The sequence below is a fragment of the Rhinatrema bivittatum genome, chromosome 18, assembly GCF_901001135.1.
Source record: "Rhinatrema bivittatum chromosome 18, aRhiBiv1.1, whole genome shotgun sequence".
NCBI classification, from domain to species: Eukaryota; Metazoa; Chordata; class Amphibia; order Gymnophiona; family Rhinatrematidae; genus Rhinatrema; species Rhinatrema bivittatum.
Window position 1 is genome coordinate 39,089,470 of NC_042632.1, and position 14,129 is coordinate 39,103,598.

A 14,129-nucleotide genomic window follows, 5' to 3' on the forward strand; every position below is an offset into this window, starting at 1 on the left:
CAGGGGCATTCCTTACTTATCTCTTACATTTGCAGGATGTGTGAAGGAAGCCACACCCACTAGATATTTACACACTCTTCCAGGGCAGACGAAACTAAGTCAAGCCTAGATTACTTATTGTTTTTTGAAGCTTATTTTCAAAGAGTAATGAGTGCTGAAATATAGAAATTTCTGGCCATGTGCCTGTATGGGTGACATTGATCAAGGTCCGCGTCGGGGGACTTAAGACGTGATTTGTGTAAATGTATGGAGCTGCCGCTCATAAAGATATATAAATTTTCACAATAAAGTCTTTTGAAGATATCTATGGACTAAGTGATATATTCTTCTACACTCTTTGTTATGAACATATCGTGGTAGAGTGCAAATTTGCTATTTTGTTCTTTTGGATTTGACATTGATCAAAGGCCATAGAAATTTCCCCCCCTATTTGTTTCAGGATGCGGTTAGTGCAGTTAGTGTAGCTGGGTTCAAAAAAAGGTTTGAATAAGTTCTTGCAGGAGAAGTCCATTAATGGCTATTAATCAAGTTTACTTAGGGAACAGCCACTGCTATTGATCAGTAGCATGGGATCTTCTTAGTGTTTGGGTAATTGCCAGGTTCTTGTGACCTGGTTTGGCCTCTGTTGGAAGCAGAATGCTGGGCTTGATGGACCCTTGGTCTGACCCAGCATGGCAATTTCTTATGTTCTTATGTAAATTTGAGGAGTTTAACAAGGAACATAAGGATAACCCTTTGTTTTGGGAGATGGTGAAGGCAGTATTGAGAGAGGAAATAGCTTATGTAGCTAGGAAAAGGAAACTGAGCTAAAGAGATAATGACTCTGGAAAAACAATTGCAACTACGTAGACAAAGTATAAAATTCACTACTTGTCCCACTCCATGAATATAAATTAAAGTTTTAGCCATGTAGGTGGCACTGAATACTTTAATTCATCAAAGAAAAATGGTCTCATAAGCATAAATTCTTTCTGCATAGTAATAAGGCAGGTCACCTATTGGCTAATGCAGTCTATACTTGGGATGGGAAAACTCTTAGTCTCCATGAAGTCACCTGAGGGTCACCTAGTGCGTGATACTAAAAAAAATTGGGGAAATGTTTTCTGCACATTATAGGAACCTTGGAACCTAATCCTGAGGAGGTAGAGAAATATTTACACTCAGTACAGCTTCCTAAGCTGACAGGAAAATCTCTGGACCCTTAATGTCCCTTTGACACTCTTAGAGGTCCACTCCAAAGTAAAACTGAATTCTCAGATAGCTGGCAATGGTGATTTCCAACCGGGAATAACTGGGCAGATTTTTACAGAATGGTTTCAAAATGGAATATGTCTTGGCACATATAATGGATGATAATTGGAAGATGATGCCTTTTGAGACCCTCTGGCAAAAGATGGAAGGCATAATACCATGTGTCAGTTCAGTTTTCTCAAGGAACTATGAGGACCTTAGAGCTAATAACTGGAGGGTCCTTCAGAATTGGTTTGACTTAGAAGATCATAGTAGATGCACCCTATCTTCTTTTCACAAGTCTGTACAAGTCTCTTCTGAAATTTTTCTCTGGAAGGTTTATTGACCAAGTGGATTCAAGAATTGCACATTCCATTTTCTTTCCAATCATTTATTACCTGCTTTGGTTCCATTTGTAAGATTACAAAAAAACATGCAGATGCATGAGTCATAATACAAAATTGTATCTCGGTCTTACATATCTAAGGCAGGCTTATCTAGTGGACCTAATAGATTCTAACATGTTTAAAATGTAAATTAGTTCCTGGTACATTAGAACACTCTCTATGGTCTTGTGTTAACATTTAATTATTTGGAAACAAATTTATCATTATGTTGAACATGTCCTTTCTATAAAATTGCCTTTTACTGTTCAAGTTGCAATTTTTGGGTTTAAGTCATTTGGAGAGCATCACACAGTGCTACAAAATTTATTGATTTCTAAAGTTTTTCTAGTGGCCTGGGTGGTGATTCTTCATCACTGGAGACAGTGGCAGAATTTCTGGAGGGAACATAATGTTGGTTGGAAGATGAGCTCTTCTAGAGTAAAAGAAAACATTGGACATTTGAATGCTTTATATATCTTCCTTACTATCATGAGCTAGAATCATGGTCTTGAATACTTATTGATTATTCCTTCTCTAATGTACTTAGTGGTCAGTTAACTATAACATCTTGTACCGGATTGGGAGGGAGGGATGGCGTGCTTCTGTTGGGTAAATATTGTTCATATTCTTTGTATATGCTTGGTGAGCTCAGTCATGGCTTCCAGGCAACGTGGGGTAGATTTTAAAAGGTATGTTTGTCTGATTTTATAAATTGCATGTGCAGCCACGCACATGTTATAAAATCAGGGATCAGTGCGCGCAAGGTTGCACACTAGTGCAACCTTGCGCGCACCGAGCCCTCGGGGAGACCAGCTGGCTTTCCCCATTCCATCCGAGGCTGCTCTGAAATCAGAGCAGCCTCGGAGGGAACTTTCCTTTCCCCGCCCCCCAGCCTGAAAAAACAAAACAAAACCCGGTGTGCAATCCCCCAGCAAGTAGCCGAGCGGAGACCTCTGGCCATGCCCACGCCCCCAGACCACCCCACCCACACCCTGTCCCCTTCCTGCCCCGGTACTTACACGCATCCTGGGGCTTTACACGCAACGCTGACCCTTTTGAAAATAGGCCCAGCACACGTAAATCCACCTGGATTTACGCACGTAGGGCTTTTAAAATCTGCCCCTGTTTATTTGTTCTCTGAAAATTTCAATAAACAGATTTAAACATAAAAAGTGGCGTTATATTGGCAGTACCAAATAAGATTTTTAATGATAGTTTACAAATTACCAACATCATCTGGTCCAGGTGATTTACTACTCTTTAGTTTGTCAATTTTCCCTAGAACATCTTCAGATTCACTGCGATTTGTTTTAGTTCCTCTGAATCATCACCTTTAAACTTCACTTCTGGCATGGGTATCTGCCTTACATCATCTTCAGTGAAGACCAAAGCAAAGAATTAATTTAGTCTCTTTGCTATGGCCTTGTCCTCCCTTAGTGCTCCTTTTATACCCCTGATCATCTAATGGTCCAACTGACTCCTTCGCAAACTTTTTACTTCAAATGTACCTGAAAACGTTTTTATTGCAAGTTTTTATTTTTTTTTCTCTTTTGCTTCCATAGCAAGCTTCTTTTCAAATTGTCTGCCTTCTTATTAATGCTTTGCATCTAACTTGTTGTTTCCTGTTTTCTTCATTCAGATCCCTTTTCCATTTTTTAAAAGATGTTCTTTTAGCCATTATATTCTCGCTCACTTCACCTTTTAACCATGCTGGTAGTTGTTTAGCCTTCCTTCTGCCTTTTCTAATGAATGGAATACATCTGGTCTAGGCTTCCAAGATAGTATTTTAAAACAAGATCCTTTTAGTTTTTTCCTAAACCATTTTCCTTATTATAACCCCTTTGAAAGTTAAATGATGTTGCAGTAGATTTCTTTAGCGTCCTTCTCCCAGTTAAGTCGAATTTAATAATGTTGATGATCATTATTGCCAAGTGGCTCCAACACTGTTACTTCTCACACCAAATCCTGTGTTCTAAGGATTAGATCTAAAATAGTTTCCCGTCTTGTTGGTTTTTCATCTAGGAACTTCATTTCTCTAGCATGTCCCAATTTGACATTCACCCAGTCTTTTTTACCCCTCATCTCATACAATTCTTTTGGATTACTGCTCCCTAAATGCATGGCTGCACTTCTGGCCTTTGAATCCCAGCTGCCAGACCTTCCATCACTCTCTTCAAGCTTTCTTAAATCACCTTTCATTCTCTCTACTCCAGGAGTACAGTTCATGGTTTTCATGGTGTGTGAAAAACAAACCCATTTGGATACATTGCTCCCAGAAACAATAGTTGAAAATGAATGTTTTTTTTAATATGAAATGAATCACTGGTTTGCTACATTTTATTTTTAGCTTCTCCTGCGATTTGGTGTGCTGGTTTCATCTGCTGACACTGAGAACCTGCCAAACTTCCAGTACAGAAGTGGTGGTCCTCAAGTTGGTCTGTGGGAATCCTCTGGCCAATTGGGTTTTCAGGGTAGCCACAATGAATATGCATGAGAGAGATCTGCATGCAGTGCTTATACTGCATGGAAATGTGTTTTCATGCATATTAATTTTAGATAACTATAAAACCAGAGTGGCCACACGGTCCCCATAGACTGTGTTGGGCATGACTGTAGTAGAGCACCCAGTAACATTTGTAAACTCTGATTTACATTACGATCAGACTTTTCCATGTTCATCCTTTTAAAACCTTCATATTTAAATGTTCAGGAATTATAGTCAATTAACACATTATCAAAATAAGATTGATAAGAACAGTAACAGAGGAAAAAAAGTATCCCTTCTCCTCTTCACTCTTCCCTTCTTCCCTGTAGGTATACTTTTGAAATATTTTATACTATACAAGGCGCAGCTCTACTCCCATGCAGTAGAAACAGTTTCTGTGCTAGTCACAGGCCATGGTTGGGGTTATGGGAGGGGATTTTTCCGCAGATGTCAATGGGGGGGGGGGGGGGGGGGGGAGTAGTTTTTATTTAATTTACTTTTGTGTGTTTGTTTATACTTTATGGATGTGTTTATTGTAACCCGCTTTGAACATTTTAGAATGCAGGATACAAATCTTTAAAAAAAAAAACCAAAAAACTAGATAACAGCAAATACAATAGAATTTTCCACTTTCCAGACTTTTCTTATGTATTTGCCTCCCTATCTTTATTCCTCCACTTTTCTATTTTCTTGGGGGTTTTTTTGTTTTTTTTAGCAATCATAATAATTTAGACATAATAATATAGTAAATGACTTCAGATAGACCAAAATGGTCTATCCAATCTGCCTAGTGTTCAGGGTTGCAATTGCTTCTTTGTGTGGATTACCCAAAGCAGTCATACCACTGCTGTCACGGGCTGTATCTTTCATTAGCAAGTTCATAATGTGTGTGCTTATCCAAGTTCCAGACCGTTTTTTCTCCCTAAAGCAGGATAGATATTTAAGCCTGCCCTAAAGCAAAGATCCCCAAGGAATGAGTCTTGTATACATACCCACAGTATTTATGGACAACTCTCCGAATTCCTTCAAGTACCAAATCCTGTATGTTCTAATTTTCTCCTCTAATCTCTGTATTTTCAGGACAATATCCTGTATCATCCAGTCAGTCAAAGCTGTATGGACAGCAATGTGTCTGAACGCAAGATTTTCATGAACAACTGCAACCCTTCCTCTCCAACACAACAGTGGATATTTCAATATATAAACTCAACCATTTTGAACTCAGTTGTCAGCAGCCTTGATTTACAGTAATGTTATATATGGTATATATATATTTTACAGCTATATTTTTTACTGGGGTGGGATTCAAAACTTTTTTTTATTTAAAAAGGATGATCATTTTGTTTGAAAAGGAAACTCTCTGAGGTAGGAAATAACCAACAGATTTTTATTTTGAAGATGCTGTGAACTTTCAGTAGTCATGATTAATTTAAGATTGTCCAGCTAATCTGTTCTTGTACTTGTTTTGAACATTCCTTTCATCATGATTTTAAACTGAGAAGCAAGGTGCTTCGGATAATAGACTGGAAGTATTGGTTAAGTAAAACATAACCAGGTATGTACCTCAGGGTGTTTTGGGAAGAACATGTTTATCTACTCAAAATACCAATAGCCTTTGGGGGAAAAAAATGCTTCCTAATGTGGGTGGTGGTTTTTATTTATTTTATTTTTTTTTTTAACACAATTCTAAAAATGCAAGAGGGATTTTTGAATCAGAAAGGTCATGTTAGAATCTTCAGTCGTTCTCAGAAATGATGTGAATTTTTTTTTTTTTTTTGTGAATAACCTTCCACCATTAACATTAAGGGCTCTATTTATCAAAGCACATTAGCACTAACACATGCATGAATGCTTTAGTGGACAGGATGATACATGATCCTGTCCACTAAATCTTATGTGATGTAAAACTATATGTAAATTGAAATTATCTAGTCTCTTACTGTGGGTAAACTGGATGCACGTTAAATTGTGCAAATGTTAGTACAGACTCTTTAATACCAAAAACGTAACTACATCTCAAGATGTGTAGTTACTTTTTTGTGTTAATGTATGCATTAATGCAGCCATTAGCACACGCCCTGGCATCTTTTATATCTTTTGACTGCTATTTTAACATGCTTTGATAAACAGACCTTTAAAGCCTTTTTTTTTTTTTGTTATACGAGGATCTTCCCTGATCCTGACTGCACAGCTTTAAAAATTAATCTATTTTTGTGGCAATTAGCTTAAATTGAAAGAACTGATGATTATTTAACTTTACCCAGCAGAATTGCAATTAATATTTAATCTAGGGTAGAGGCGCATAGTACCATAGCAAAACCTCTAAATTATCATTCACTATTACTAATGGTGATATGATGCAATGGGAAAAGTGTGTTGTACTCAAATACCAGAACTAACATCTATTTATAACTGTGTGCCCTGAGGCTCAGAGCTTCGTTGGTTCAAATCCTATTGGTGAACGTGTAATCAGCAAGAGTTAGGTACAATTAATCCTCTTCGCAATGTTTTTAATTAAGGCTTTTCAGCCAGGACACTCAACTCCACTCTAATGATCCCACACTTGTCATCTAGATGAAAATCCCAATCACTGTGTTCAAAACAGCAACACCTGTAGAAGAGCTGGTAAGAGTTCTGTATCCATTCTCCTGACTTCCCATTGTCCACCTGTTTCTTGAGGTAACTAAATTATTATTTTGACATAATTTCTCTTAGAAACACACATTATATGAGGACGAATAAGATGGCAGTCCTCATGTGTGGGTGACATTATCTGATGGAGCCTGGCCTGGAACTTTTATGTCTGTTTCAAGAACTATGACTGTGCCTCAATGGGCATGCCCAGCACACCACTATACAAGGCATCAATGTGGAGGCTCCTTCACTCTGTTCTTTCCTGCAGAGCCCACCGGTCATGGTTCCTTACTCTCCTGCTCAGGCTGTGGTCATTTCAGTGAAAAATTGCAGGTTTTGTTCATTGCAGAGCCCCACAATCATGTTTCTTTTTAGTGCCCTAGGAAGATTTTTGGTTGTGTTTTTTTCCTAAGTGTTCATTTTGGTTCCTCATGCCTGACTGGTGTATAGATAAGCTTCGCCCATCTCATGGTCATGGTGTTTGATCTTTCTTCTCTTATTTTCTGTCTGGTCATGGATAAGCAAACCAGTGGCTTCCAACAATAGTCCCAGAACACCAGAGTTATATTTATCATGGATCCTCATGTCGGATGTATCCTGTGCCTGGGGGCATTGCATGACATCCAGAAGTGCTGACTATATACAACTATGACCCCAAAAGGATGATGGTCCCATTTGGAGCTGATGGAAAAGCACTTCAGACCCCAAAAGACTTGACCCATTAGCATTGAGGGACCCAGGAACTGCACTGGATGCTGGTGGTGCATCATAAGAGCAGTCCAATGTTTAGGGATCCTTTAGCATCAAGCATCAGTGGGACCAGAGAAACAAGTAATAACCTGCCTCTTCCCACTTGAAGGTGGCATTTGGTTCCACCTCTTTAACTCCGGCATGGAGAAGTTCTGATGCTGGGCATCATGCAAAGATGAAGACGCATTAGCAGCAGTTTCAGTTTGTGCACAATACCAGGAACGGGGACAGTCCGGCTGCAGCTGAGAACCTCCATCCCCCCCACCCCCCAAAGTGGTCCAGTGAAGAAGACAGCTCATCCTCGCTTGAACACCCAGGAACCACACTAGTCTCTGAGGGTCCACCGATACACATACCTGTTCCCAGGAAGAGGTGGCCACCACTCCTGCCTCCCAGTCTGTGTTGGCATCAACTATCTTAAGGAGGAGCTGGACAAAAACATCCAGCAGGTCTAGGAGAGAAGATACTGTGAGGCCTCAGTTCCCTGGAATTGGGGCAAGCATAGTCTGTAGTTCAGCTGCTGCTCGAGTCATTCCACCTGCCCAGTGACCTTGTACCAGTACCAGCCTGTGCTGTTGCCGGTTCCCAGAGGGGAATCTGTGTCTGCGGCAGCTTCCATGATGGTAATCTCCAGTCCATCAGGGAAGGAAGCTTCCTCAGGTTCCAGGCCCCAACAGACAAGGGCTCCCCTCTCTGAGGCCTTGTCTATGGGTAAAGCTTGCGGACATGCTGTTCATTGGAAAGAATCTCTTCAGAGATAGGAACATAAGAACATAAGAAAATGCCATACTGGGTCAGACCAAGGGTCCATCAAGCCCAGCATCCTGTTTCCAACAGTGGCCAATCCAGGCCATAAGAACCTGGCAAGTACCCAAAAACTAAGTCTATTCCATGTAACCATTGCTAATGGCAGTGGCTATTCTCTAAGTGAACTTAATAGCAGGTAATGGACTTCTCCTCCAAGAACTTATCCAATCCTTTTTTAAACACAGCTATACTAACTGCATTAACCACATCCTCTGGCAACAAATTCCAGAGTTTAATTGTGCGTTGAGTAAAAAAGAACTTTCTCCGATTAGTTTTAAATGTGCCCCATGCTAACTTCATGGAGTGTCCCCTAGTCTTTCTATTATCCGAAAGAGTAAATAACCGATTCACATCTACCCGTTCTAGACCTCTCATGATTTTAAACACCTCTATCATATCCCCCCTCAGTCGTCTCTTCTCCAAGGGTTAAGGAAGTGGTTTCGCAGATCTGTGAACACTGTGCAATGCTTCAACAACTCTCCACAGCCACTCCAGACCTGCCTTTCTTTACCAGGAAGTACCAAAATATGGGGCAGAGGAGGCATTATCCTCTGCCCCCTTGATCCTATACACAACAGACCTTTCAAGCCTGCACAAGGCAGCGTGGGTCCCTAAGCAACAACCAGGACCCCAAAGCCTGGGATGGTGTTTTGACTGGATCACAGATAGCATCCCCATACCCATTCTGGAGGACTTTCCTCTCAGAGGCAGGCTGAGATTTTATATAAATTGACCCAGCGTAACTTCAGATATGTGGATCCTCAATATCATAAGAAGAGGGTACAGATTATATCTATTGGGTCTTCCTTCAAATTGCCCTCCAGACCCCAGTTGGGGTACCTCCCCTCATCAGGAATTGCTTCTGAAGTTGGAGACCAATGCAGAACCCATTCCACCAGGGGAAATGGCGAGGATTCCACTCAAAATACTTCTGATTCCAAAGAAAACAGGAAGACTCCATCCCATCCTACTCATAAGGATTTTGAACAAGTATCTGAAAAGAAAAGTTCGTTTCCCTGGGCACCTTCATCCTTTTTTGCAAAAAGGGAGCCAGTTATGCTCTCTGTCTCAAAAATGCTTACACCCATATAGAAGTATTGCCATGTCACAGGAAACATCTGATTTGTAATGGGAGACCATCACCTCCAGTATCATGTGCTGCCCTGTTTGCCTTCACCAAAAGTGCTGCCGTAGTGTTGGCACATGTGCAAATTAGAGATGCATGTGCATCCCTATCTGGACAATTGGCTGCTAAAGAGCACATTGGAGACAGATGCCACAGAATATGTTCGCAACCCGGCGCGAACATATTTATGCCCGATTTTATAACGTGTGCGTTCTGCCACGCGCATGTTATAAAATCCGGGGTTGGCGCACGCGAGGGGGTGGCACGCGCCGAGCCTGAGGGGAGCCCCAATGGCTTTCCCCGTTCCCTCCAAGGGCGCTCCGAAATCGGAGTGGCCTTGGAGGGAACTTTTTTTTCCTCCGGCCCCCCCCCCCCCCCACCTTCCCCTATCTAACCCATCCCCCATCCCTAACTAAATCCCCCCCTTACCTTTGTAACAAAACTTACGCCAGGCATAACTTGCGCGCACCGGGCAATTGCCGGCACGCCATGCCCTGGCACAGGCCCCTGTGCCAGAGCACTCGACCCCGCCCCGAGCAGACGCCACGCCCCCCTAACCGCCCCGGGACATACGCGTGTCCCGGAGCTTGCGCGCACCGCAGAGCCTATGCAAAAATAGGCTCAACGCGCGCAGGGGCAGATTTCCTCAGGTTACGTGCGTAGCCTTTGAAAATCTGCCCCTAAGTGTGCTTTCAAGCGCAAACACATAAAAATGTTCAGCTGGACAAAAGTAAAGCTCCAAGTAAACCGAGGGAGGCCCTGATATATCATGCAAGCACTGGTCAGTTTATTTTGGGCTCTGATTTCTTATCTGAGACTTGGGGGGGGGGGGGAATTTTGGATCACAGCGGCCTTGCATGCAGAGCAGGAAACTGAGGATCCTGCAACTTTTCTCTCTGTTGGACAGCTGGTCTGTGTAGATGGGTCTTCTCTGCAAAACCTACTGCACTAATCTCAAAAAGGAGAGTAGGAAGGCTAATTACACATGCACCTAGAAAGGCTAGTGGCTTAACAAGTGTGGTAGCCTGAAAATTCCTGTAGCTGGTTAATGTTTTCATTGTTGATAAAACATATTTGCTGTAATTATCCAACTTGCTATTGAGGATGACCTGTGCTGTGAAACATTTGTGTCCATACTGTAGTTTATAACATGAGGTCACCTCTGCCTGTGCCATGTCCTGCGCAATGGTCGCTTGCAGCACCCGTGCCTAAATATTGGTGAAAAGTCCTTAAAAGCAGAATTACATATCCCAAAATTCTCTGGAATGGTTTTCAGTCCATTCTATTACTTGACAGTTAACTTTTTGTTTTAAGGTCCGAATTAGATGCTGACAGCTATTGGATAACAGTGTTTGCAATAAGCAGAAAAGTAATATCATGTTAGCCTGCCAAACCTTACATTTGTTGAAAAGAACCAACAAAGTAGTTGGGTAGTGATAGTACCTCTCCGAGGCTTATAAATGTTTCAAAATGCAAACTTTCAGGATTAGTAGGATACTTTCCTCAGGCAATATCTGAGAAAAGTGTAAAGCTAATGTAAAAAGTGTTAGTTTTCAGGTATCCTCTACCTAAAAGGTGGAATATAAATTAAAAATAAATAAATAAAATCAAATAACTACTTGGTAGATTTTCCCTAAATATAAGGCATGACAAATGGAAGACTTCAATTGCACCTCAATTTCCAAAATTAAAAAAAAAAAGTGACGAACCTTTATCATCTTGGTTCAGACATTAGGGACAGTAGTGTAGTTGCCATGTTAGTCTGCTTGAATGCCCAAAAATAAAGATCAAAAAACAAAAAAAAAAACCCATAAAAAGATACCTTTTTATTGGAGTAGCTTAATATATTTTTGACTAGCTTTCAGGTCCAAGCAGAATGAGCAGGTCCGTCATCTTTTTGCTCTGTCCTGCTCATTCTGTTTGGATCTGAAGAAGAGAGCGTGTCTAATACATTTTTTGATTAGCTTTCGGAAATTAAAGAACAAAAAGTCATCACCTTATTTTTTTTTTTTGTTTGTTGATCTTTATTTCTGCGTGGCTCAGTTATTAGAAAGGCGATGTAAAGAATAAAATGGATTTCTCTTGTGTTAACAGATGCAAGGCAGAATTTTATCTACATTTAATGTTGCCTCATACATAATTATTTGTTTGAGCAGGCTCCATAAAGCTTTGTGTTTTTATTTTACTCTCTGTTTATAAACTTCAAATACATTGAAGTTAAACAAAGCTTTGCTTATTTAAGAACCTAAATGCCTGTCTAAAGAGAAGCCTAAAAATCACTCACACAAAATAGCATCAAAGAGGTGAGCACAAAAAAATGAATTAGCAATTAAAAATAAACCAATTCCACAACTCGGAAGAAATCATTCAAAAAAATTACACGTCTAATGAGGTGGTATAAAGATGGCCGATATACGGTAATCATACTCTCAACAGTCCTCGGGACCCACCTTTCCAATCTGGTTTTCAGGATATGTAGGGTAAATATAGGTGGAATAGATTAGATTTACATTCACTAGCTCCATTGTATATAGATATATCCTATGCATATTTATTGTGGGTATCCTGAAAACCAGACTGGCTGGGTGTGTCCTGAGGATCACTGCTCTAGTACATGGCCAAATCGTATTTACGCTTGATATTTTGTTAGAGCCCCAAAGTGGATAACAAAGGCTACAAAAAAAATGCAAAAGATAATACAAACTGTAATAAACTCTAAAATAACAGGACTAGCAACATCCCATACTAGTTGTAAGCGATGATAGTCCTCCATTGCAAATCTAATACCAGCCATACCATCTATAATCCAGTCAGGCTTCCTCTAAACCAATGGTCCCCAACCCTGTCCTGGGGGCCCACCAGCCAGTCGGGTTTTCAGGATACCCACAATGAATATGCATGAGAGAAAATTTGCATACACGATAGACAGAAGGGTTCTAAATGAGTATCAGGAGGGACCAAATTCCATAACACAGACTCTGACGACTGGTCTCCAGTTTGGCCAGTGACAATGGCTGTGCGGAAATTGAGGTTCTTATTGGAAATGTAATCCTACATCTCTAGAATTACAAAAACACTTAATACTTTAATGGATAAAATAATTTAACAAAACAAAAGCAAAAGGTGACACCTGAGTTTTGGCATCAGAGTTGCCCCCTCTTCAGAGGCAGGAAAGGTAGCAGCATTCGGTACTTACGTTATTCCCAATAAGGTGAATTTTAAAATACGTGCACAGTTCCCGGCATGCACATATGGATGCGCCGATTTTATAACATGCACGCGATGTGCGCATGTTATAAAATCAGCTACCCGCGTGCGTGAGCGCCGACTCGCACACACAAAAGGGGTACATTTTCTAGGAAGCAGGCGGCAACGCGATAGGGCCTTTCCCCGGGGTGGGAACTTCCTAAATGCCTTAGCTAACCTGCCTCCCTTTGCCCCTATCCGCCCCAACCCCTAAAACCCCTCTAGCTAGATATATATATATTTTTTTTATACTTACCTGCTTTCCGGAGCAGTAGTAGGTTGTGAGGGCCAGTGCCGAATGGTGCTGTTGCAGCCCGCCCAATCCCCATCCCCTCTCTGCCCCATTTTAATTGGGCCGTCTTCAGCGTGTACCGGGAGATATGTGCCTGGCCGTGGCCCGGCCACACACGTGTATCCCGGTTTTAACATGCACCGGCCTTTTAAAATTAGGCCAATATGCTGTGGCACTTGGTTTGTCATCTTGCCTGCTCTCATGTACTGTGATGCTGAAACGTGGCCAAATGTGCCTTCTATTCTAGTATACTATGTTTTCTTGTTTGTTTGTTACAAATATAAAGTTAACATATTAATATGGTTAGTAATGCAAACACTTAACAGATGCGTTAATGCATCTGTTACATTTTGCCCATTTGAACACACTTAATTTTTTAATAGGTACTGGGTTATTTTGCATACTTTTATTTTATATTAGCTCATTAGCATAGATTGTGTTAACACAAGCTCGTTTGTATGTGTTAATGTTAAAAGCAGTCTCTGAGTTTTTTCAGAAGTTGCCTCTACCTTGTCCATGTTTCAGATTGTCTGCCATACATATCTGTAGCCCCTAGATGTGATACTTGCTGAAGCTGTGTCACTAATATATATCAAAGGTGGCAGCAGATGGCAAAACTGACTTGAAATGTTGGTGCTTAGGCACTGGCAAAGTGGAAGTGTCCTTGCTTTCATCCCCAGTGCTGTTTTGTAATGACATTTAAGGATAATAAGGAGGGAGACCCCCACTGATTGATACCTTCATTGTGTTACAGAATTTAAGATATTGCTTTACAAAGATACCTGCTTAATTTTTTAATTAGAGGAGCAAACAACCCATTCTCAAACTTCATGACATTGTATCCAGCTAGGCGAAGGTAGCTCCAGCCATACACTTTTGACTTGAGTAAACTAGCTCATAGTCTGCCTTGAAGACGGCGCCCTACTGGCGGCATCCATTTTGTGCCAGCTTCAGCAGGGCAACTGGTGACATTGTGTCGTTCAGTCCTACGGTTGGATAAGACATACGAATGTTGCTCTAGTACAAAAATGGATGCTTCTAGTCACATTAAGAAGCTCTTTTCAAGATGACTTCTTATGGGTTTAAAATCCTTTTTTTTTTTTGTGTTTAGCAGAATACCTGGTCCTTAAACCACTCTTGAGTTTTGGGAAGGAGTTTTGTTTTGAATCTGAC

At 40.9% G+C, this 14,129-nt stretch overlaps 1 protein-coding gene and 1 long non-coding RNA gene across 2 annotated transcripts in view; one reads left to right on the forward strand and one right to left on the reverse strand.

Annotated features, from left to right (window-relative positions):
* Positions 1-14,129, forward strand: part of GALNT10 (polypeptide N-acetylgalactosaminyltransferase 10) — a 206,915-nt gene that overhangs the window by 191,837 nt on the left and 949 nt on the right. The window contains exon 12 of the mRNA XM_029583336.1: positions 5,182-5,363. Within this exon, the coding sequence (XP_029439196.1) occupies positions 5,182-5,352 (171 nt within the window). The 3' untranslated portion in view covers positions 5,353-5,363. The remainder of the gene's footprint in view (positions 1-5,181; positions 5,364-14,129) is intronic.
* LOC115079630 overlaps positions 1-14,129 on the reverse strand; it is a 76,678-nt gene that overhangs the window by 56,104 nt on the left and 6,445 nt on the right. The window lies entirely within an intron of this gene.